Source organism: Geotrypetes seraphini, chromosome 1 (genome assembly GCF_902459505.1).
Source record: "Geotrypetes seraphini chromosome 1, aGeoSer1.1, whole genome shotgun sequence".
NCBI lineage: Eukaryota > Metazoa > Chordata > Amphibia > Gymnophiona > Dermophiidae > Geotrypetes > Geotrypetes seraphini.
Genome location: NC_047084.1, coordinates 477,420,560 through 477,444,600, shown reverse-complemented (window position 1 = coordinate 477,444,600; position 24,041 = coordinate 477,420,560). Strand labels below are relative to the sequence as shown.

The following is a 24,041-nucleotide window of genomic DNA, read 5'->3' as shown; positions in this document are numbered from 1 at the left end:
CTCGAAGTAAAACAATTTGGTAAAGCTCTGCAGGAGGTCTTCTCGACTGAAGAGTCGGAGACCTCGAAGAGTCTTTATGCCTGGATAACTGAATCCGGTCTTGAGAAGACGATCAGGACCTCAATGGGTACCTCGACATCTGATGCGGAGAACTGTGCCTCAAATCACAGTCCTGTGATTGAGTCAGATCCAGCTTGAAAGATGAATGTCGAGGAGTCCTCGCCCTATGCCTCGAAAAGGGCACTGCCTTATGTGAGGAAGGAGGGCTGGAAGTTGGAGATCGACATTGAGACACCAAAAAGGACTCTGCTCCTTCTGTTGAGGTATCTCGAAGCACTCGTAAGGACTCAGCTCCATGTATAATGTGTATAGACTCCAGTCAAAACACTCATAAGAACTTGACTCCTTGCACAGAGTGTGTAGATTCAGTTCGAGGCACTCTTAAGGACTCAACTCCTTGTATAGACTGACTAGGTTGAGCTCGAGGCACTGTCAACGACTCGACTCCTTGTGATACTGCCGAGTGCTCAGGCTGGACTGAAGGAAGCAGAGTCAAGGCAGTAGTGAATTTGGCAAGCATATTACTAAACTCCTGATGCAGAATAGTCTGGATCATATTCTGCAAACCTGGCACCGAGGCCAGAGAATCTGGTACAATTGGTGTGGCTATAGCATCTGAGGAAGATGAGGAAGAATGATGCCTTGATTTGTAGACATGCTTCTTGGGCAGCAGCAGGACAATCGATTCTAAGGGTGGCATGCCCAGAGAAGTTTGCTTAGCTACCTTACCTGAGGGAGACAGTGAAGATAGCGGCTCCTCAGGAGAAGACTTAGCAGATTTGCCCGAGAATGAAGACTTTCCAAAAGAGGAAGGTTTAATTAACGTCGAGGTAGCAGACAGGAACTCCATAGAAGACTTGACCGGATTTGGGGTTGAGGTCGAGACCGGAATTAGAGTTGGGGTAAGGTCTATCCATACCGCCAAATATCTTTTCTACCTGAACTCGATGAGATTTAATGGCTCGAGATTGAAGGGTAGCACAGCAGGCACACGACTCCGGACGATGGTCAGGTCCTAAACCACAGGTGTCAAAGTCGGTCCTCGAGGGCCGGAATCCAGTCGGGTTTTCAGGATTTCCCCAATGAATATGCATGAGATCTATGTGCATGCACTGTTTTCAATGCATATTCATTGGGGAAATCCTGAAAACCCGACTGGATTACGGCCCTCGAGGAGGGACTTTGACACCCCTGTCCTAAACACTGACCACCTATATGGATTAGTGAGGGATATTGTGCGCTGGCAGCGACTACACTTCTTAAAGCCTGTGACCGGCCGGGACATAGACTGGAAAATAGCCATGGCAAAATTGAAGCCCTTAGGCCCCCGCTGTGACTCGAAGAAAAAAAGAAACAAAACTGAAATTTTTTTTTTTTTTTTTTAAAGAAATGAAAATGTGCAAAAAACAGTGACCCTGTAAGAAAAAATACACGAGCCACAGTGAAAGAAGGCATGAAGTAGAACTGAGTCTAGTGCAGAGTGTCGAATAGAGGACTTCTCGGCTCCGCGGAAAACCGAGAACTGAGGAGACGCTGAGGAAACGCGCGCCCTACTTTGGGTGGGAAGGCACTCGCGCATGCGGCAGTCGTGAACTTTCTAAACGTTTTACAAGCAAGTCTGCTTGCGAGGCTGTCTGCATCCGGGCTCTGTGGATGACGTCACCCACATGTGAGAATATTCTGCCTGCTTGTCCTGGGATAAATGATGTTCCATCAGGTACCTTTAGTATTGCTAATGCTGTAGAAGCCAGCCAGCGAGAGAGTCAGCTATGCCTTATTAGTTAATCAGCTATGGAAACAGCTAGCACAGATATTGCTGGCATGCTAAACCCTTGTCAATTGTAATCTTCCCCCAGGAAGGAAGTTTCCCATCTGAAACTGTGGAAATAATTCTATTAAGTTGTTCACTACAACTGTGTGAGCTTCTGGGAAAACTTGTTCTAAATTCAAAACAATACTGAAGTGCACACTAATCAGCATTTTTACAGTTAGTGTGGGACCACCTCTTAAATAGAAAGCACTAAGGGGCTGATTCTATAAGTGGCACCTGAAACGGCAAGCACCTAGAAAAATGGTGTCTGCCGTGTGTCATTCACCTTCAGGCGCCACAAAGAATCATGGCTACTGGCGTCTAATGACAAACTTAGGTGCTGATAATGTAGGCAAGGGTTTTAAAGGCCTACATTTCTGGTGTCTAGGTTCATTGTAGAATCACACATAGCAGCACTTTGTAACACCTAGAACCAACTCTACCGCTAAACACGCCTACTTAGGTATGCAGCATAGTTGGCATAGTAAAATATGTTTTGAATAGTACAGAAAATACTAGCATATTGTTCATGTACACTAACTGGAGAAAATAACTAGATGAATCTACTATTCACCAGACACTCTTACCATCAGTCTTCTCATCCTTTCCTTTTCAATTCGCTCAGTTTCTTTTTTCTGCTCACGTTCGGTGTTGGCATGCCAGGTGGCCACAGCTTTGGAAAGTTTCTGAATTTTCCCAGTAACAGAGCGATGGTATTCCTTGAAGTCTTTAGCATGTTGCAAGATGCTATTGAGATATTCCTAAAAATAAGTTAACAGTAAAGTTAAAAATCCCCATCAAATTTCTAAAAGTGATTTTTCAATCAATCAGAATTTTATGATGCTAACCTGTTGGGAAAAGCAAATAGTTATGATTTTTGCACACTGAAAATGCAAGACATAAACCATCATTATTCATCATTTCTGCAATAAATACATAATTTGGGTAGAATAGAACAATCAATTTTATTAGTTACAATTACAGTTTTTGGTGGAATTCTTTATGTCATATCTTTAAAATGGAGCGGGTAATAGCTATACAACAGGGGAATTTTAAGAAATATCAGGATGTTTGGGAGCCATTAACAAAATATTGTAAGGAATGAATATTGTTTTTTTCTTGTTGAACATACATGTCCAAGCCAGGGGGGGGATACTTTATGTTGTATTATGTTTAAAGATTCCCAATATAACAACTGGGTAAAAGTACAAAAGCAATGTCCCAAAAGGAATAAAACAAAACAAGGGACAGTGAATCTTATTTAATTGCCTTTAAACCTAGACAGTGCTCAGATTCCACGAATGGAACAGAAATTCTCAAAACAGGGGACAAACCCCTAAAAGAGATTTTCAGAGTCTATCACTGCATCAACTTCTTAAGGTAGAAAGGTAGTTAAAAGATATATCATAGTGACACCAATGTGTAGAAAGTTTCTTCCTTTTTTTTGTAGTTTAAATTATATGATGAGTGCAATAAGGTGAAACTTAACTTGAGTGTTCATACAGCATAAACCGGCAAGGTTCTAATGCGTTTCGCCAGGATGGCTTCTTCAGAGAACCTGCTAGCGCTGAATGTAGCTCCAGTCTTTAATTCTTTCTCTCAGGAAGTGAAAAGTTACGGGTCATCTGAGAGAAAGAATTAAAGATACAGTCTAGACATAGCTCTCACTACTTTGAGAGACCTCTCTGGAGAATCCCACTGCTCCAAGATCAAAATGTTAATATTTGGATGCTAGGGAAATGCCAAGGACTGAACTGTCACTCCACACATGAGGGAGAAGAGGTAGAAGGATATGACCAAGTGTCTAAATTAAACTCATGCATAGTCTCAGAAATAAGATCCAGCAAGGCAGCAGACTTAAACAAATGCAGAACCATGGGATCGACCCAGGTTTTAAAGCAAAATTAGGGTCTAAGATGCCAGCGTATTGAGAGAGGAGACCCCCAGACATCTAAGTTAACAAAAACAGTGCTGACTGTATAAGAACTGCAATACAACAGGCCAAACTTGAAAATGGATTCTGCACAAAAGAACACTTCTGCCAAAAAAAGAGACTTCATCTTTGACCCAGATGCTGAGGCTGACAGTATTTGCTGATGTTGATAATTACCAGCAATCCATTAAGAGAATTTCCATGAAGTACATGGGTTACAAGCAAAGCCACAATAACAGGTCAACATGACATGTATTGCACTTTGAAACTGCTAACAACTACAATCAAGCTGAAACAGAAGAAGGACAGGTCAATAAAGGAGGGAGAGGGCACATGCTCAAGGCATCTTGCCCTTAGTACTGAGAATACACTGTCATGGGAAATAGAGAAGCCACCAAGTAGCCTTGTTATAATTCAAAGTTATTTGTATAACAACCAATCAGAATAGCTAAAGTAATATTTCATGTAAAGGTATAAAAAAGCTAGCTAATGAGGAAATGGGAAGAGCAAACTGAGAACTGCCACGATTGCTAGCATCTTCTTGTCTCCTTTGCTTACACAATTGCTGTATATTCTTATGATGCATTTCCTGTATGCTGCCTTTGCTTTATTATTCATTAAACTTAAATAATTATATAAAACAGCAATTGTGTTGGCGCCAAGGTCATATCTTGAAGGGCTAAGCAGTCGGCCATTCAGTATGTTCCCGGGAGGAACAGTATGCACATAGGTCTCCCAAGAAGTTTGTTTTTTCCTTCCGGGGTTGTTTATGAATTTTGGGATAGACCTGCACAAGACTCCAGGGATCCTGTCTGGTGATTCCCATTGGAATTTTATACCGATCCTGGATTTCCTGAGTATCTTTTGAAATGCTAGAAAAATTATGCCTCTGATAATGCTGGACATCAGGCAGACCCAACTTTGTTTTAGGAAGAAGTTAAGATGGTTTTGAGAGGCCATAAAAAGAAAGCAAGGGATAGAGAATTATATGGTTTGGAATGTCTTCTTCAATGGCAGAGGAAGAAATTTGGCTTTACACACCTCACCACTGATAAAGATAACTTGCTTACCAAACTGACCCTTAATAATTTGCTCCAACAAAGAGCGCAAAAATCTCCTCCGGCGCCAACTATAGACCCATCGCCAACATACCACTCTTCCAAAAACTCATGGAAGGCCTTATTAACTATGACCTCATGAACTACCTAGAAAAGTTCAACATTCTTCACGATTCCCAATCCGGCTTCCGCTCAAACCACAGCACAGAAACGGTCTTAGCTGCTCTAACCAATTACCTCCTCCATCTGTTCTCACTGGGCAAAAGCGCCCTAGTACTCTAATTCGACCTAAGCAGCGCTTTCGATCTAGTCGACCATGATATCATGCTCTGCTGCCTTGACTCCATTGGCATTACTGGCCAAGTACTAAACTGGTTCTCAAGCTTCCTAACTAACCGTACTTACCAGGTCCACAGCAATGGAACTTTCTCCCATCACTGGCGTAATTCCTGCAGAGTCCCACAAGGCTCCCCCCTATCCCCCTCCCTTTTCAACATTTACTTGGCCCCTCTGGCACGGACACTAGCCGACTTAAACCTAAAATCATTCAAATACGCTGATGACATCACCATTATCATTTCCTAACTTCATTCACACAACAGACGGAACAACTTAACTCTTCTGTCCTCACCAAGTTAGAACTATGGACCTCACAATTAAAATTAAAATTGAACACCGAAAAAACCAAAATATTCCTGGCAAGCCCTACCCATAAACTAACAAACACTTCCCTGAAACTGAACGGCCTAGACTATCCTATCAACCCCACCATAAAAATACTTGGAGTCATCCTAGATAGATGCTTGACCTTCGAAGATCATACCAGTGCCCAGGTCAAAAAATGCTTCTGCTCCCTCTGGAAACTTCGCACCATCAAACGCCACTTCGACCACCTCTCCTTCCGTCTACTGGTCCAATCATTAATCTTAAGCATACTGGACTATTGTAATATCATATACCTGGGAGCCTATAAAAACACCATCAAACGTTTAAGAATAGTTCAAAATGCTGCTGTCTGCCTCATCTTCGGCCTCAAAAAATATGACCACGTTAGCCCCTATTACACTAAACTCCACTGGCTGCCGGTGGAGGCAAGAATCATCTTTAAATTCGCTTGCCTCTGCTTCAAAACCTTAGCAGGCTCTTCACCAATTTAACTATCTGAGCACCTTGAAATTGCTGGCCCCTCTCGTACTCGAAACACCTACCTGTTTTCCTTTCCCTCCCTGAAGGGCTGCCTCTACAAGAAATTCCTTGACAGATCCCTAGCATTCCAAGCGGGCAAATGGAACAAATGCCTCTCAACTCTCATCTCCAATTCCCCCCCCTATCAAACATTCAGGAAGTCAATCAGAGGAATTTTTGACAAATTCCTCTGATTTATCCACCCTCTTCCTTGCCTCCTCCTCTGACCTCAACTCACCCCCAGACTCATCACCGCCGTATGTAACACTGCTACTTGTAACACTGCTGTACGTAACTTACAGCAAATGTAACTACTTTGTATATGTAACCTAGCTGCAAAAAATAACTTCACCGTAAATGTATCGTCTAAAATGTAAATGTAACATTACTGAAAATGTAACTTTGCTGTAAATGTACAGTCTCTTCATCTGTTAACCGCATAGAACTTCCATGGTAATGCGGTATACAAGAATAAAGTTATTATTATTATTATAAATATTAATTTTATAGACATGGAAATAAGGGTGGCAAGTTGTTGGCCCACCTCGTAGCAGTGGCGGAGGGCTGTAAACCTGTTCTGCATCTGTGCAATTCTCAAGGTCAGGAATATACAGACAGTCAACATATCTGTACCGTTTATTTATTTATTTTATTACTTACAGTATATACCACTTATATCCTAAGTGGTTTACATTCAGGTACTTTTATCATATTTCCCTATCTGTCTCGGTGGGCTCAAACTCTATCTCGTGTACCTGGGGAAATGAGGGGATTAAGTGACTTGCACAGGGTCACAAGGAATAGTGAGGGATTTGAAACCATAGTCTCAGGGTGCTGAGGCTGTAGCTCTAAGCCCTGCACCATACACTCCCCAACAGCTGTTTGCTACTCAAGAGGAATATGGTTTGGCCAGTTCTATGTATTTGGAGATGACAGATTTATCCCGTTTGTCTGGTCCGGAGTTGTGTCGCCTCAATACCCCTATTTCTGAAGAGGAGGTGGATAGGGCTATCACTCAAAGTGCATGGCTGAAAACTCCAAGTCCAGATGGTTTTCGGGCAGAGTCGGGTCCTGATGGTTTTTGGGCAGAGTTTTATAAGATCCTCCGTTGTGATATTTTGCCGCTGGTTTAATCAATGTATAGAGTCAAGTTCTGCCAGGGAGCCTGCGGAACGCCCGGATTATGGTTTTGCCGAAGCCAGGGCGGGATCCTCTTTATCCGGGTTCTTTTAGGCCCATCTCGCTTATTACCGTATTTTCTCACATATAACGCGCATGTTTTACGTGGTTTTTATAAACTGCGCATAACCTTGTGTGTTATACGCGTGAGCGCGTTGTACAAATTTTTTTTTACATAGTTCCCCCCCCTCGACGTCCGATTCACCCCCCCCCCCCCCCGCAGGACCGCTCGCACGCACCTTGTCCCCGTCCCAGCAGAGGCTGCTAATTTTCATTCCCCGTTTTTGGCGGGTTACCCGCGGCTAAACGCAGTAGCCGCGGGTAAACCGCCACCGTGTCATTCTCTACTCTGGATCGCTTAATCTTTCAGTTTCTTCTTATGTACTGGGGTTCCCCATAAAATATTTTCTGTATCTTTTATAATTCCTTTCTTCTTTTCTAGGTTGTGTTTCCTGGATTCTATGTTTGTTATCTGTGGGAAGGTTTGGGAGGATGGATGTCGGGGATGACGTTTAGAAGACTTCTTTGTTTACTATTTTTATTTTGGTATAGGCTTTTATCTCCAATACCCCTTTCTTGCCTTTTGTAATATGAGTTCTAATAGGGTGGGGGAGGGGGGCTGGCTCTTCTGATATTTGTTGAGAATGTAATTCCTGTATTTTTGTATTGTTGTTTAACAGTTTTTCATTAAAAAAACACTGGGATTGTTCTCCCTTGAGAAAAGGAGACTGCGTGGGGATATGATCGAGACCTTCAAAATACTGAAAGGAATTGACAAAATAGAGCAGAGAAGATTATTTACAATGTCCAATTTGACACGGACAAGAGGACATGAAATGAAGCTAAGGGGGGGCAAGTTCAGGACTAATGTCAGGAAGTTCTGCTTCACACAGAGAGTGGTTGACATCTGGAATACTCTCCCAGGGGAGATTATTGCGGAATCGACAGTCCTAGGTTTCAAAAGCAAACTAGATGCATATCTCCTTGAGATAGGCATATAAAGATATGGTTGGCTATAAAATAAGCCAGGTGAATACCTAGCAGGGCCTCCGCGTGTGCGGATCGCCGGACTTGATGGACCGAAGGTCTGATCCGGAGATGGCGCTTCTTATGTTCTTATGTTCTTAAAAACAGATTTTACATTAAAAAAAACAAGAAATTAAAATACCTGGTGCTTCTGCCTACGCTTCCTTTCCTGCTCAATCTTTTGCTGCTTTTCCAATTTTTCTGTCATGCGGGCCTCACGAAGAGTTTGACGCTTGCTGCGTTTGTAAGCTTTAGAGTTCAGCGCAGTTTCCAGGGTTGTATCACGTCTCATACAGGCCACCACTTCTTGTCTTAGCTAGCAAAAAAACAAAAGAATGACTTTGAAAGTTATTACAAAGGCAAAACACGTCAAACTTTCCACAGAGATCTATTTTAAGGTATATTTGTCTAACATAGGAACTAACCAGGACTGAATTTGTGCACAAGCTTATTAGGCCTGCACATAGGGTGGTAATTTCTTGATAACACCATACCCTCCTCTCCTCACCCCTCCCAACGACCTCTAAAACTACCCCTAGACAGATTCTTTCTGAGATGAGAGAAAAGAGGACACATCTTTCTGAGAGGAGGAGAAGGCATATTTCTGAGTAAGTATAAATTATTTTGCTCTGACGTTTGATAAGTTTGGAGAGAAAAGCTAAATTGTAGGTTCCCTTATTTAGACAGTTTAGATCTTAAAAAGTTCTCTAATATAGACAGTTTAGATCTTAAAAAAACAAACTTTACTTAGCTAGTCTCCATAGAATTATACCCTTTTATAGTTCTAGTTTTTAAAGCTTACATTTTCTGCTAGAGATAGTTTCTAGCAGGCAAAGCAGGATCTGGCTTAGTCTTCATTAAAATATAAAAAGGCAAATTTTAGAACTAGTTAAGAGTATAGATTAAAACCCTTTCCATTAATTTTATTTTATTTCCAAAGTCTTTATTCATTTTTCATCTTATATCAATTGTACTTATACACATCACTTGAATTTCTTTCAGTTATTATCTTAAATACATGTAATTTAGTCCCTCCCCACCCACCCTTTCCACAAATATTTAAACATAAATTTTGTATAAATATTACATTCTTATCTAATGATTAAACCTTAAATAGAACTTTATACCACCCTCCCTTCCCCATATTATAAATGTACTTTCAATGGAAAATGGCGTCTAATCATTGCAATAAGTTGTCAATGGCCCCATATCTTTATAAAATTATTATAATTTCCTTTTTGTATGGCAATTGTTCTTTCTATTTTGTAAATATGGCACAACGAATTCCACCAAAAAGTATAGTTAAGTCTACTATAATTTTTCCAATTCTTGGTGATATGTTGTATGGCAACTCCTGTCATCTCTAATAATAAAACCCTAGAGCGCGCATGCGCTCTTGAAAATTCGTGGTTCCTGGCGCCGTGAGGTATGCTTCTGTGGCAGTATTTTATTTCACACCTCACGGTGCTTGCAGGGGCTGAAGGCGCGCAACTGTGCTCTCTCCAAACCTCCCGGCTCCAGCGGCGTAGGCAGCACCAGTGGCAGCAACTGAGTGGTGGACAGCAGCCCCGCTCCGGCCGTTGACCCTCCACAAATCTCCTGGCTCCAGCGGCGTAGGCAGCACTATAAACATGCTGCTTCGCGCCCTTCTACTGCCGATTTCCTCTGCCGCGTCTCTGACGACATCATCGGAGACAGACACGGGAGAGGAAATCGGCAGTAGAAGGCCGCGAAGCAGCGTGTTTAAAGTGCTGCCTACGCGGCTGGAGCCCGGAGATTTGTCGGCGGTGGGAGGGTCAGGAGCAGGCCAGATCGAGCAGGACAGCAGTAAAAGAAGGGGGAGGGGCCGAACGGAGCAGGGAAGGGTAAGAGAAGGGAAGAGAAGGGAAAGGGGGGTGGGGGGAAATGCTGCTACTGCTACACAGGGACTTGGAGGGGAAGGGAAATACCGCTGCTGCTTCTGCACAGGAAAGGGAGGGGATAGGAGGGAAATGCTTTTGCTGCTGTATAGGGAAGTGGGATGGAAATGCTGCTGCACAGGGAAATGGGGAAAAATGACAGACAGACAGCGGGAGGGAGACAGAAAGAAAGAAAGACACAGGGGCAGGGAGAAGGACAGAAAGACAGACAGAGAAAGGGGGCCAGAGAGAGAGAGAGAGTCAGCGGGAGAGGGAGGGGGAGGGGTGTGCTTGGGGCAAACAGCTTTGCTCTGAGGGGGAAGACAGAAGGGGCCATGGAGAGACAGGAAGAGGGAAAGGGTGCTGCTTTGGGGGGAGGGGTGTGCTGGGGGGAGACAGAAGGGGCCATGGAGAGATAGGGAGAGGGAAAGGGGGTGCTTTGGAGGAGGTGTGCTGGGGACAGACAGCTTTGCTCTGGGGGGGGAAGACAAAAGAGGGCCATGGAGAGACATTTGGGGGGAGGTGTGCGCTGGGGGCAGACAGCTTTGCTCAGGGGGGAGGGGGAGACAGAAGGATACAGACAGCGGCCAAGGAGAGAGAGATAAAGAAACACAGACAGACAGACACATCTATTCTAGCACCCGTTAATGTAACGGGCTTAAAGACTAGTAATTAATAAATTAAGTTTATTATTGCTTGATGAAATTTGACTTTTTATTCTCATTGAAGTACCAAATAGAATTGTATCATATAATAATGCTACATTCTCTAATAAACAATTAATTTGAGACCAAATTGATTTCCAAAAGGCCATGATACAGGGACAATAGAATATTAAATGATCCAAAGTCCCTACTTCCAGATTACAATGCCAGCATCTATTAGACTTAGAGCGATCCAACTTTTGTAATCTAACCGGGGTCCAAAATTTTAAAAGTGAAGTGTTTTACCAGAGGTAGAAACTTAATTGTATCGGTCTAGAAGATTTAGGGCCTGTTTTACAAAGCCACACTAGAGACTGCAGCACGGTAACATAGAGATTTATAAAACAGGCCCATAGAGATTTATAAAACAGGCCCTTAAAGTTATGAACAGTGCTCAAACTTTGGGCTAGATTCACTAAACCTTCCGATCCTGTACTGACGATCGCAAAACCAGTTTTACTGGTTTTGCGATCGTTCCCCGACCCCGACCTGATTTACTAAACTGCTGCCCGATCAATCTCCTATTCGATCCGATCCAATCCATGCAAATTAGTAAAACCCCATGCAAAATAGCCAAGCGATTGATTCACTTGGCTATTTTGAATCGGGTTTTACTATCCTAAAATTCGACTGATTCAGAACTGTCGGTAACTGTGTTACCGACAGGTCTGCCTGTCTTTTTTATTCATTTTTTTTCCATGGCACAGATATTTTTCATGTGTTACACACGCAAAATATCTGCCCCATTAAAAAAAATGAATAAAAGACAGGCAAGAGACCTGTCAAAACCCTGCACGACCCACAAATGGCAGGAGGAATGTCTGGTCCCTCCTGCCATCGGTGCCATCAGCCCCTTCACCCCCCCCCTCCTGCATGCACACGGCCGGCTGAACACTTTGTTAGGGAGGAGTCTAAGAAGTCCCTAATTGGCCATTGTTTTAGACAGTTTAGATCTTAAAAGGTTCCCTTATAGCCAGATTAGATCTTAAAAGAACAGACATTATTTGTAGGTTCCTTATATAGACAGTTTAGAATAGATCTTAAAAGTGCAAATATTTTTCTGTCCCTGTATAAATGCCTTTTGGAAGTTAATTTGGTCCCAAATTAATTCATTGTTAGAAAATCATGTTGCCCTTTCATATGATACTATATTATTTGGTACATCTATAAGATTTAAAAGCCCAATTTCTGCAAATAATAATAAACTTCTATTAATATTGACAGGGGTTGCCATTCAGCAGATTACTGGTTACTGATTACTGGTTAATGGAAGTCGCTCGAAGGAAGGAAAGGTGACTAGTGGAGTCCCTCAGGGTTCGGTGCTGGGGCCAATCCTGTTCAATATGTATGTAAGTGACATTGCTGAAGGGTTAGAAGGAAAAGTGTGCCTTTTTGCAGATGATACCAAGATTTGTAACAAAGTAGACACCGAAGAGGGAGTGGAAAATATGAAAAAGGATCTGCAAAAGTTAGAGGAATGGTCTAATGCCTGGCAACTAAAATTCAATGCAAAGAAATGCAGAGTAATGCATTTGGGGATTAATAATAGGAAGGAACCGTATATGCTGGGAGGAGAGAAGCTGATATGCACGGACGGGGAGAGGGACCTTGGGGTGATAGTGTCCGAAGATCTAAAGGCGAAAAAACAGTGTGACAAGGCAGTGGCTGCTGCCAGAAGGATTCTGGGCTGTATAAAGAGAGGCGTAGTCAGTAGAAGAAAGAAGGTGTTGATGCCCCTGTACAGGTCATTGGTGAGGCCCCACTTGGAGTATTGTGTTCAGTTTTGGAGACCGTATCTGGCGAAAGACGTAAGAAGACTTGAGGCGGTCCAGAGGAGGGCGACGAAAATGATAGGAGGCTTGCACCAGAAGACATATGAGGAGAGACTGGAAGCCCTGAATATGTATACCCTAGAGGAAAGGAGAGACAGGGGAGATATGATTCAGACGTTCAAATACTTAAAGGGTATTAACGTAGAACAAAATCTTTTCCAGAGAAAGGAAAATGGTAAAACCAGAGGACATAATTTGAGGTTGAGGGGTGGTAGATTCAGGGGCAATGTTAGGAAATTCTACTTTACGGAGAGGGTGGTGGATGCCTGGAATGCGCTCCCGAGAGAGGTGGTGGAGAGTAAAACTGTGACTGAGTTCAAAGAAGCGTGGGATGAACACAGAAGATTTAGAATCAGAAAATAATATTAAAGATTGAACTAGGCCAGTTACTGGGCAGACTTGTACGGTCTGTGTCTGTGTATGGCCGTTTGGAGGAGGATGGGCAGGGGAGGGCTTAAATGGCTGGGAGGGTGTAGATGGGCTGGAGTAAGTCTTAACAGAGATTTCGGCAGTTGGAACCCAAGCACAGTACCGGGTAAAGCTTTGGATTCTCGCCCAGAAATAGCTAAGAAGAAAAAAAAAAAAAAAATTTAAATTGAATCAGGTTGGGCAGACTGGATGGACCATTCGGGTCTTTATCTGCCGTCATCTACTATGTTACTGGAAACTGGAAAGATTACACTAAACTGAATTATACTTTTTGGTGGAATTCAGTATGTCATATTTATAAAATGGAGAGAGTGCTTGCCATGCAACAGGGAAATTATCACAAGTTTAAAAAGATTTGGGGGCCACTGATTAATTATTCTAATGATCAGACATCTTAAACACCTTAGTATTAGATAAATATAGGGGGGGGGAATGTGAAAGATAATAATTGATAATTGTTTATTATTAATATGGGTGGGTGGGTAGGGATTCTTTTATATTTATATGTTTGAAGGAATTTAAGTAAGATTGTCAAGTGATTAGTTAAAGATTTTCTGTTTGACTATTATACATTTGTTGTAATATTACATTACATTACATTAGGGATTTCTATTCCGCCATTACCTTGCAGTTCAAGGCGGATTACAAAAGAATTATCCAAGATGTATTACAACAAGAACTTACCAAAAAAAAAAAAACTTGGTCATTTTCAAAAAGAGTAAGAAATGGGTAAGGTTATTTGTTTGGAGTAGTTGGCTTTAGTGAGAGGTGGAGTTTGAGACTTGCAGTATTATTTCTTTTTTCAGAGTTTTCTTGAAGAGTATGGTCTTTATTTCTTTTCTAAAAGTCTTGTAGTCGAGGGATGCCGTCAGTAGATTGGCGATTTGGTTGTCTAGTTTGACTGCTTGAGTGGCCAGGAGGCCATCATATTTGAAAATGAATAAAGATTAAAAAAAAAAAAAAAGTGCAAACTTTACTTAGCTAGTCTCCATAGAAAAATAGCTTTTTATAGTTCTACAGTTTTTAACCTTGAACTTTCTTCTAGAGATAATCTCTGGCAGGCAGAGCAGGGTCTGGCTTAGTCTCCATTCCCTCCTGCCTACCCCTAGCTCAATTCTTTACTTATAGTCTAATTTATAGTCAATTATTCTAATTAAGACAACAGGAAAACTCTTTATTAAATATTCTTACTATATTTCATTACCTGCTAAGAAACAAACACTATATAAGCACACAATATAATCCTAAGGCTCTCTAAGAAACAAACACTAAACAAAGCATATAATACAAGGTTCTTTATACTAGTCTAATATATTCCTAGTAGTTTAATAAGGTTTAATTAATTAATTAATTAATCAATCAAATCAATAATAAAATGCAGGCAGTAGTCCAGCAGCAAGAAGGGTGCTTATCCAGTCTTTTGCAGAGTATCACATGTATGATTATCACCCAGTTGGCGAGAAGTTATGTGTGTGTTGTTGCTGTAAATAGCTCCTAGCTTTCGGAGAATGAATACGTTCCCTTGAGGCTAGAGTAGCAGACTTGAAGGAGCTAATGGAGACAGAGAAGTACATAGAGGAGACCTACAGTGATGCTGTAGAGAAGTCCCACCTCCAGTCTGGCAACCCCTGTGCTGCCTTGGAGAAGGGAGGTCTCCTAAAAGAAGAGCATTACCCTGGTGAAATAGGAAATAATCCTAAAGCCAGGACCTGCCCACCAGGAGACGCAATATCCTCTCACACCAAGATGTGTTTCCAGGAGCTTCTGCTCAGGAAGGAAGGATTAGAATAGCTGTTGTAGTTGGCGATTCGATCATTAGGCATATAGATAGCCAGGTGGCTAGTGGGTGTGAGGATCGCCTGGTCACTTGCCTGCCTGTTGCAAAGATGAAGGACCTCACACATCACTTACATAGGATTTTAGATAGTGGAGAGGAGCCAGCTGCTCGATGCATGTAGGTACTAATGTGTAGTGGCAGCCAGCCAGCCAGTCCCCCCCCCCCACCGCAGCAGAGTGGTGCATGAGGCAGGCGCATGCTATTTGCGTGCCTGCCTGGTACTGCAACGCACTCCGAATAGCTGCCGTCAGTTCTCGCAAGACTCACAAGAATTGACAACAGCCATTCGGAGTGCAGCATGGGACCAGGCAGGCACGCAAAAAGCACACACCTGCCTCATGCACTATTCTGCCGCTGCCGATAGAGATCAGGGGAACTGATCAGGAGGCAGCTGTCCAGCAAAGCAGGATTGCGGAAAGCGCGCTGGATTGCTGGGATGAAAAAAAACTACGGTTTTTGGGGGGGTTTTATATTCGCTCCTTAAGCCGCACCCTTATTTCCACCCACTTTGGGGGGGGGGGGATAATGTGCATCTTATAGAGCGAAAAATATGGTAATTGCAATTGATGTTGCCCAGTGCCATTGAGGGTTGTGAACAAATTGAGGCATTTCTAGCCAAAAATAATAATTTAGTCTTACTCATATTTAATACCAAGTTATTAGTCTGTTAAACATGATACTGTTCAGACCTATGTCCAATTCCTGTGTCATGTCCTCCAAAGATTATCAACAGATTACACAATATGGATTTCATCTACATATAGAAAGGGCACGATCCCAACTGATTTGAATTAAAATGGTCAAGGGGGCCAAAAAGATGTTAAATAAAATTGGCATTAATAGGGAACCCTGCAGTATACCACAAGAGGTGGAATAAGGAGTATTTTCCATCCCACAAGACTTGACATATACGGGTCTCCAAATAAGATTTGAGCCAAGTCAAGACCAGACTTAATCATGTACCCAATGTAGTCTGGCTAACAGCAACTGATGACCAATAAGATCAAAGGTCCCAAGAGAAGACCCTGGGGGTCTGGTGGACCAGGACAGAAACCCCCAGCTTGAGCACACCTCTTCCAAATCCCCCTTGTACTACTAGGATCCTTGGACATCAATGGAAAAACTGCCGATGCTAGGTCAAAGGACTCTATGGTCTGGAGAGATCAAGCATATGAAACACCAAAAATAAGATGATGCTCCCATCCTAAAACAGGCTGGAAAGAGCCTGAAGACCTAAAAACCAAAGTTGGGGAAAAAATGAAAAATTTGTAACCCAAATGAAAGAAAAAGGGAAGAAATACAAAGTTATAACTAAAAGGAAAAGAAAAACTAAACAGGAAGGCACATAAAGTCTACTAGTTTGACTCACTTAGAGAGTAATTCACAGCTTCTCAGTTCTGCGAAAAACTGTAAACTGATTGTCTCATGAGCTGTCATTGGGCGGGAAGGCACCAGCACACATGTAGTACGGGTGGTCTTAAAGTTTTTTAAGTGACAGTACTCTTTTTGACTATCCGTTCCGGGTTTCATGGATGACGTCACCCCACATGTGAGAATATGCTGCCTGCTTGTCCTTGGATAAACAGAGCTTCCCAAACTATGAGTCCCCAAACAGGGAGGCAAAACACACATTTGGTGTCACAACCTGGGCAGGCTATCCACTGAAAAATCCTTAACCTGCACCTCTGGGTATTGCATGCTTTTTGTGGCCACAATAATAGGATCACAGTCACAAAATTTGGTAAGCAATCTTCTAAAAGAAGTATACTGTGCAGTATATATGAATTATAACTACTGTTCATCTAGTCACAAGAATACCTGCCGCTGAAAGTTCAGGAGTCGAAGTGCCTTCAATTCTACTGTGGCTTTGGTTCGTAGATCTGGAGGCAAAGATCCAGGCAAATTTTCAAGCTCCTGGATTCTGTGAGCAATACGAGCTTGAAGCCTAACAATTATGAAATGAAAAAAAAGACAAGAGTAAGAGGGGAAATGAGAATAACTCAGGTTTACATGTTATATAATCAACAGTGGCTAAGAGATAAATATAGGTCTACATTGTATTAAGCAGTATGCAGTAACTGATGTCATGAATATTAAATAAAAAATAATTTTCTGGAGATGGACTCAATTAACTAAAACATCCCCTTTAACCACATCCTAATTATATAACTGGATATGTACAATGATACCACAAAGCACATTTTATAAAACAAGTTTAAAATTAATCATTTTCTGTGCATGTACTCAAGCTGGCAGCACACTGTTCTACCAGTCAATACCCTACAGCCTGTCTGATATTTTTGTACTAGAATGCATACATTTACGTAGGATATGTAGAAACAAATAAAGATATCTTTTCTTACATCCAAAAGTTGTTTTCTCTGAATTACCTCTGATTTTTTTTTTACTTTTCACTTTTAAAGTATTTTCCTATTCCTGGTCTTTTGTAAATACACTTCAACTACTATATTTCTTTCTCGCATTCTCAATATTATCCATAGAGCTTTTATTTCCCTTATTATTTAATAAATATATCTTCTTTAATATCAAAGGAGTGGTGCAGTTATAAACTGGTAAAATCATAGGGGTCCTTTTACTAAGGTGCACCAACAATTAGCACACACTAAATGCCACGGAACCCACTTAATGAATGCTAATTTTTTAGTGCATCTTAGAAAAAGGACCCCATAGTTAATTTGGCTCCTGATTTTTTTTTTTTTTCTTTCTTAGAAAATATGAGTAAGAAAGAATTGGTTGGATTACTTAGGAAAGAAGGAACAATTACTGTTAGGCCCGCTCAGTTGGGAAAATTAAGGAAATGGTACTATTACTTTAATATATTTAACCTGAAAATGAAGCCAGTTAATTCAAATTATCTTTATCTGCTCAGTCACCTCATACGCTTACTTTTTAAAATCTCTTCCTTCCTCTTCAGTCAGAATACTATACATTTTTAGATTTTACATGTTCAACAGGATTTATCCCTCAGCAACTTTTTGAAATTAAAGTGTCCCTGTCCCATCTTTAGATCAATGATGCAGGCAAAAGGGCTGTCCAGAAAATTATGCAACAAAAAAGTTATCCTTCATTATGCAGTTAGAAGAATTCTGTACATCTAGGAATGGATGAATAGATAAGTATGTGTTTATAATTCTATTTAGCTTCTTTGCTAAATGGATTAAAACAAATGTTGAAAACTGGCATACATCAATGAAACCAATATACATTTTCAAAGTTCAGGGGACTTATAGAACAGAGGGTTCTCTATTACAAGATCTGGAGGCCACAGAGCAGAGCCATCAATATTTACTAAAGATCATTTTCTGCTAACACCTCCATTTCCTTGAACTCCTTCTAAAGCAGTGTTTTTCAACCGCTGTTCCGCGGCACACTAGTGTGCCGCGAGATGTTGCCTGGTGTGCCGTACGGTGCAGACACTGATTAGGCCTCAGGCCGGGTCCCGCACGCGCTCCCATGAGACTCCCCCGGTCCCCGCTGCTGTTCAGTTTCGATCTTCTGCTCTGACGCAACCGGAAACAGGAAGTTGCAGCAGAGCAGAAGATTGAACACTGAGCAGCCGCGCGTGCGCGGCTCTTTGGGAAAGCGTGCATGTCGCCGAAAAACAAAACCTACAAACTAAGGTGAGGCGAAGGGAGAGAGCTGGCTAAACAGTAGGATCGATTGGGCAGGCGAGTGGTGGCTGCGGGGACCGTGCGATCGCTCGTGTTCCCGGCTCAAATTGGAAGGAGGGAGTGAAAGGGAAAAGGATTCTGGGCCAAGGGGATGAAGACGGAAAGAAAAACCCACAGCAGGAAAGAAAGGGAAGGACAGGCAGGTGAGCCAGATGCTAGAAGCAGGGGGGGGGGGGAAGAAAGAGGGAAAAAAGCTAGATGGGGTTAAAAGAAGAGACACACTGGTATGGAAGAGGAAGATAGGGGAAATCTGGACACAGGAAGGTAACAGAAAGAGGGGAAATTATGTGCATGGGGCATAGGGACAGAGACATAAAGGGGACATGCCATGGGGATAGTATATGGACACAGGGGGGGGGCAATGACAGGTACATAGGGGAGATATTAGAAATGGAGAAAATAGGAGCACAGAAGTGAGATGGTTTGTGGGGATGGGACAGGGACCGAGCTCGCAGGCTCCAGTGGCTTGCACAAATTACATTGTAACGTGCCATGAAAATAAGAGGGAGGAAGGTAGATAGATAAGCCACGTGAGAGGAGCTGAAGGGTAGTAAAAAGGAACAGATGGTAAAGGAGGGAGGGAAGGGTGGTGGTGGAAAGGAATAGGACAGACATTGAAGGAGGGTGGAGAGGAACAGACCCCGAAGGGAAATGTGGAAGACAGAGTGGGAAGAAGACAGATGCCAGACTATGCGGGAGCGGAGGGAAGAAGATGGGTGCTAGACCAATTGGGGGGGGGGGTGAAGGGAGAGGCACAGTAACAGCAAATGGAAGACATAGAGAGAAGACACACAGTGAATGGAAGGAATTGAATGAGAAGATGTGGAAAGCAGAAACCAGACAACAAAGGTAGAAAAAAAAATTATATTTATTTATTTATTTTTTGCTTTAGGATAAAATAGTATATTAGTTGTGTTGATAAAAATTTATAAACAAAGCCCTGCCAGCTGAACATCTCTTTCTCTAGTTCAGCAGCAGGACCTTTGATTTATAAGAAAGGAATAAGCTAAATATTACAGTACTAAGGCTTATATGGATGCAGCGGGGACGGTGACGGGGCGGTGAATGGGATGGCAGTGGCGGTGATGGGGCGGTGAAAGGGATGGCGGTGGCGGTGACGGGGCGGTGAAGGGAACGGCTGTTGACGAAGAGCTACGTGTGTGTCTTTCTTCGATTCCAGCCAGAATATCAGCTTTGTGTTCAGCCAAACAGGCCCAGGTTTCGCACTGAATAAAGTATTTTATAATTTTTCACTATTCTGTTTACTTAATATTTCATAATAAATTAATTATAAAATACTTTCTTTGTGTTTATTTGATTCCTATTCAAGAGAATTACTTTATATATAGTCAATATAGGCACAGAGTTAAATTTTTTAACATTTTTTAATGGTGGTGTGCCTCATGATTTTTTTCATGAAACAAGTGTGCCTTTGCCCAAAAAAGGTTGAAAAACACTGTTCTAAAGCATTCAACCACCAACCCCACTAACCTCCCCTTTGATGCACTCATTCACCTCCCCATTCTCCTTCATTCATTCGCCCCAAAACTCTCTCTCATGCACTTGCCCATCTCTCCCTTAATCCTTCCTTTCCCTTGCTCCATTTATCCCTAGCCAGTAGTATATCTCTTCTTAACCACCTCACTGACACAAGTTTTGAAGTTCTTTTTAGTCAAAATAAAAAAGATGTATCTACTTTCATGAAAGCTGTACTGTTAAATGCACTGCTGGTAGTAGCAAAAATTCAAATAAAGGGCTCCCCAGCACCGAGGGAATCCATATGAAAAGAATACACTATAAAGACTGCTTGGGTCAAATTTATGACACATTCTGCCAAATAGCTGATTTTGAATAATTCTGATCACCTCTTGTGGGAAAGAGATTGTGGGAGGGAGTGTATTTATTAACATGAATTTTTGTAGTTTAGGGTGTGGCCCATTTCACTCCCTTGTGAAAGTAAGGAAATAGATAACATATACTATGAGTTTTATATTGTATTTTATTATTAGATCCTGTAAATTGCTCTGGTCCATTTTTGAAGGGGGAGAGGTTAGGGAACAGGGAGTACAGAATGAAATAGCAGAAAGTTTTTTAAAATTACAATTGGTGAGGCAGCTGGATCCACTTCTGTATCAGCCTGACCTCAATTACTGCAATCTACTCTTTTGCACCTTCCCCAAAAAAATTGCAGCACAACTTCAGATTATGTAAAAAGCTTCTACTAGTCTCATATCCCCTGCTAGCTGCAGCAAATTTGCAACATCTAATTACCATCTACTTCAAAATCCTCTGCTATACTATCAGAGAGCTTAGAAAAGAGGTGGGCAACCTGCGGCTCCCTCAACTGAATTTTATGTGGCCCCTCAAGCCATGGGAAGCATACTCAGAAAACATTATTAAGCAGAGTTTTGGTGAGTTTAAAATACTGTATTTTACATTTTCTGAATAGCCATTCTACCAGTTTGGGCCAGATTCTACAAACTGCGCATATGTTAGGGACATGCTTAGCGATGCATAACTAAATTCTGTGTGCAAACCAAACTGATTTAACAAGCCATTGATCTTTAATTAAAAAATAAAAACCAATTAAAAATTGTGCATGGAACTCTGCATGGCGCCTAGCAACACCTAAGCCAAGGCGCCCTCTGATGTTTAATGATGCCTATCTGAAAAACAGGTGTGGTTAGGGGCAGAGAATAAGCATGGTTGACTTAGGTGCTGCTAGGCATCCGAGCTAGGTGCTGGCAAATTAGGCCAGTGACACCTAAGTCCGCTTAGGTGCCGCTAGGTGTGATTCTATAAAGGAAGACTAGTGGTTATTGACAACTGCACGGACTGGCACCTAAAAGATAGGTGTAGTAAAGCACCATTATCAGATCTTGTGTCTATACTAAAGTTGCTTTCCTGTAAGAGGTGTTCTCCATAGACAGCAGTATTAATCAGGCACACAAGTAGATGATGTCATGACAATATCAGGGTAGAACAGCTATCCTAGAACTCAGAATTTGTGTACACATCTGAGAAGGCATGGCCTTTTTCATGTACATCAGTGCCCAAGGTCAGTTAAAACCTCAGAATCAACTCTTAAGAACTGGATGAGGTGTGTGTCTAATTAATCCTTATGACTCTGGAGAACAATCATTAGGGAAGCAAATGTGTTTTATTAGTTGACAACCAGATTTCAAATCAGGATCATCAATTATGGCTCCCAGGCTTACAGCCAATTCAGTTTCTGAGTTAATGATTCCAGTTTGTAGAAAAAACCCTTTGAAAGATAAAAGCAAGTGTTGATTAGCTCTGCTTGAGTGAATATAATATCTCTGAGAACAGGTCCAGGTACCGCAAATACTCGAATATAGGATGAGATTTTTGGGCCAAAAAATGGCCTAAAAATGGGTGTCTCATCCTATATTCGGGTCATCACCCGACCCCCTCCTGGACTTGATGCAGGTCTCTGGTAGGCCGGAACAGGAGGGATCTCTCCCGTCCCAGCCGACACTAACAATTTTTTACCCCCCTCTCCCCGCATACCTCTTCTCACATCTCTGGTGGTGCAGCAGTGCATAGGCAGGAGCGAACTTTCGGTACTCCTGTCCTATCCTGCGCCCCTCCTTCTTGCCCTCTAATCTCGCGGCCCTCAAGCTCCTGCCCAGGCCTGCACCGCTCGCTAAATGGCTGAATCCAGCGAGTGGTGCAGGACCGGGCGGGAGCTTGAGAAGCTGGCTCCTGTGTGCCGGTGCACCATTGGCCACGAGATTGGAGGGCAAGAAGGAGAGGCACAATAGGAAGGGCGCAGGGCAAAAGCGCGAAAAGGTCGCTCCTGCCCATATACCGCTGGACTACCAGGGATGTGAGAAGAGATACGCAGGGGGAGGGCGGTAAAAAAATTGTTATTATTGGCCGGCATGGGAGGAATCCCTCCTGTCCAGGCCTACCACTAGACCACCAGGGGGGAGAAGAGGGTACAGGGCACGAAAGTAGGACATGGTGCAGAGCGTGGCAAGTAGTGAGAGGGGCTGGGTTCAGAGCCTGGCAGGGAGGGGGGCTGGCTGCATAGCCTGGTAGGGCAGTGAGGAAAGGGGGCTGGGCGCAGAGCTTAGCAGAGGAGGGTGTGAGGGAGGGGACACTGGGTGCAGATCCTCGCATGGCACTTGAATATTAAGCCCCCATCTTATATTTGAGTCAAACATTTTTCCTCCTTTTTGGGGGAAAAAAATGGGGGTCTCGACTTATATTCGAGCCTGTTTTGGGGGGTAGCGCTGCTGGTATACCAACGGCGGGCAAGGCTGGCGAAGAGGCGCAGGCCTGGGTTTTGGATGTAGGATGGACTGGAAGGATTGTTCATGGTCCGATAGCTTCATGGTCACCGCCTCGATGGATTCGTCGAAGAGGTTGGTGCCAACGCAGGGAACGTTTGCAAGCCTGTCCTGGAGGTTGGGATCCATGTCGATGGTCCTCAGCCATGCCAGCCGGCACATGGCCACTGAGCACGCTATTGCCCGAGCCGCGAGCTCAAAGGCGTCGTACAAGGACTGCATCAACTGTACCCGGAGCTGGGATAGCGAGGTCAGCGCTTCTTGGTACTCTAAATGTGCCCTCGTGTCCACATAGGGCATAAACTTCTGGAATACCGATAGGAGGAACTCTAAGTATGTTGTGAAGTGGAAGTTGTAGTTCAGAACTCTCGAGGCCATCATGGAGTTCTGGTACACTCTCCTGCCAAATCGGTCCATGGTTTTTCCTTCTCTGCTAGGCGGGACGGTGGCGTAGACCTGGGAGGGATGGGATCGCTTCAATGATTACTCCACTAACAGGGACTGGTGAGAGAGTTGAGAGTTGTCAAACCCTTTGCGATGGACCGTGCGGTACCTGGTGTCCAGTTTACTCGGGACAGAGGGGATGGAGTAAGGTGTCTCAAGGCATCGAGCGAAGGTCTGGTCCAGAAGCTTGTGCAACGGAAGCTTAAGGGACTCAGCTGGTGGTTGAGGGAGGTGCATAGTCTCCAGGTATTCCTTTGAGAATCTGGAACCCGTGTCCAATGGTATGTCCATGTCCTCAGCCATCTGTCGGAGGAACGAGGAGAAGGACAGTTGGTCTGCCGTTGCCTGGCTCCGTGATGGGCTCGATGAGGTCGAGGCTTCCGGTTCCACTGGGGACAGGGATCGAGATGGTGAGAAGGATCCCATTGTGTCCTCGAGTTCTGGCATCAGTGGAGGTGAATAGTCCAGGTATGCCTGTTTCCGCCGAGGCGAGGCATGCCTGGATGAATGTCTCGAGGAATGCTTCAATCGGTGTCGAGAGGTTGGCCTCGATGGGCGGGGTGAGGCAGGCTTTGTTGAGTCTCCCAAGTAGTGGATGGGGCTGGAAGCAGTCGATCGAAGCAGGGGGTTGCTGCCGT

General features: G+C 43.1%; 1 protein-coding gene across 6 annotated transcripts in view; it reads right to left on the bottom strand.

Moving 5' to 3' along the window:
* SMARCA2 (SWI/SNF related, matrix associated, actin dependent regulator of chromatin, subfamily a, member 2) overlaps positions 1-24,041 on the bottom strand; it is a 604,189-nt gene that overhangs the window by 454,477 nt on the left and 125,671 nt on the right. For all 6 annotated transcript variants that reach the window (XM_033925235.1, XM_033925226.1, XM_033925254.1 and 3 more), the window contains exons 7-9: positions 16,770-16,896; positions 8,394-8,567; positions 2,458-2,631 (exon numbers count right to left, since the gene is read on the bottom strand). In XM_033925235.1, coding sequence (XP_033781126.1) covers positions 2,458-2,631; positions 8,394-8,567; positions 16,770-16,896 — 475 coding nt within the window. The remainder of the gene's footprint in view (positions 1-2,457; positions 2,632-8,393; positions 8,568-16,769; positions 16,897-24,041) is intronic.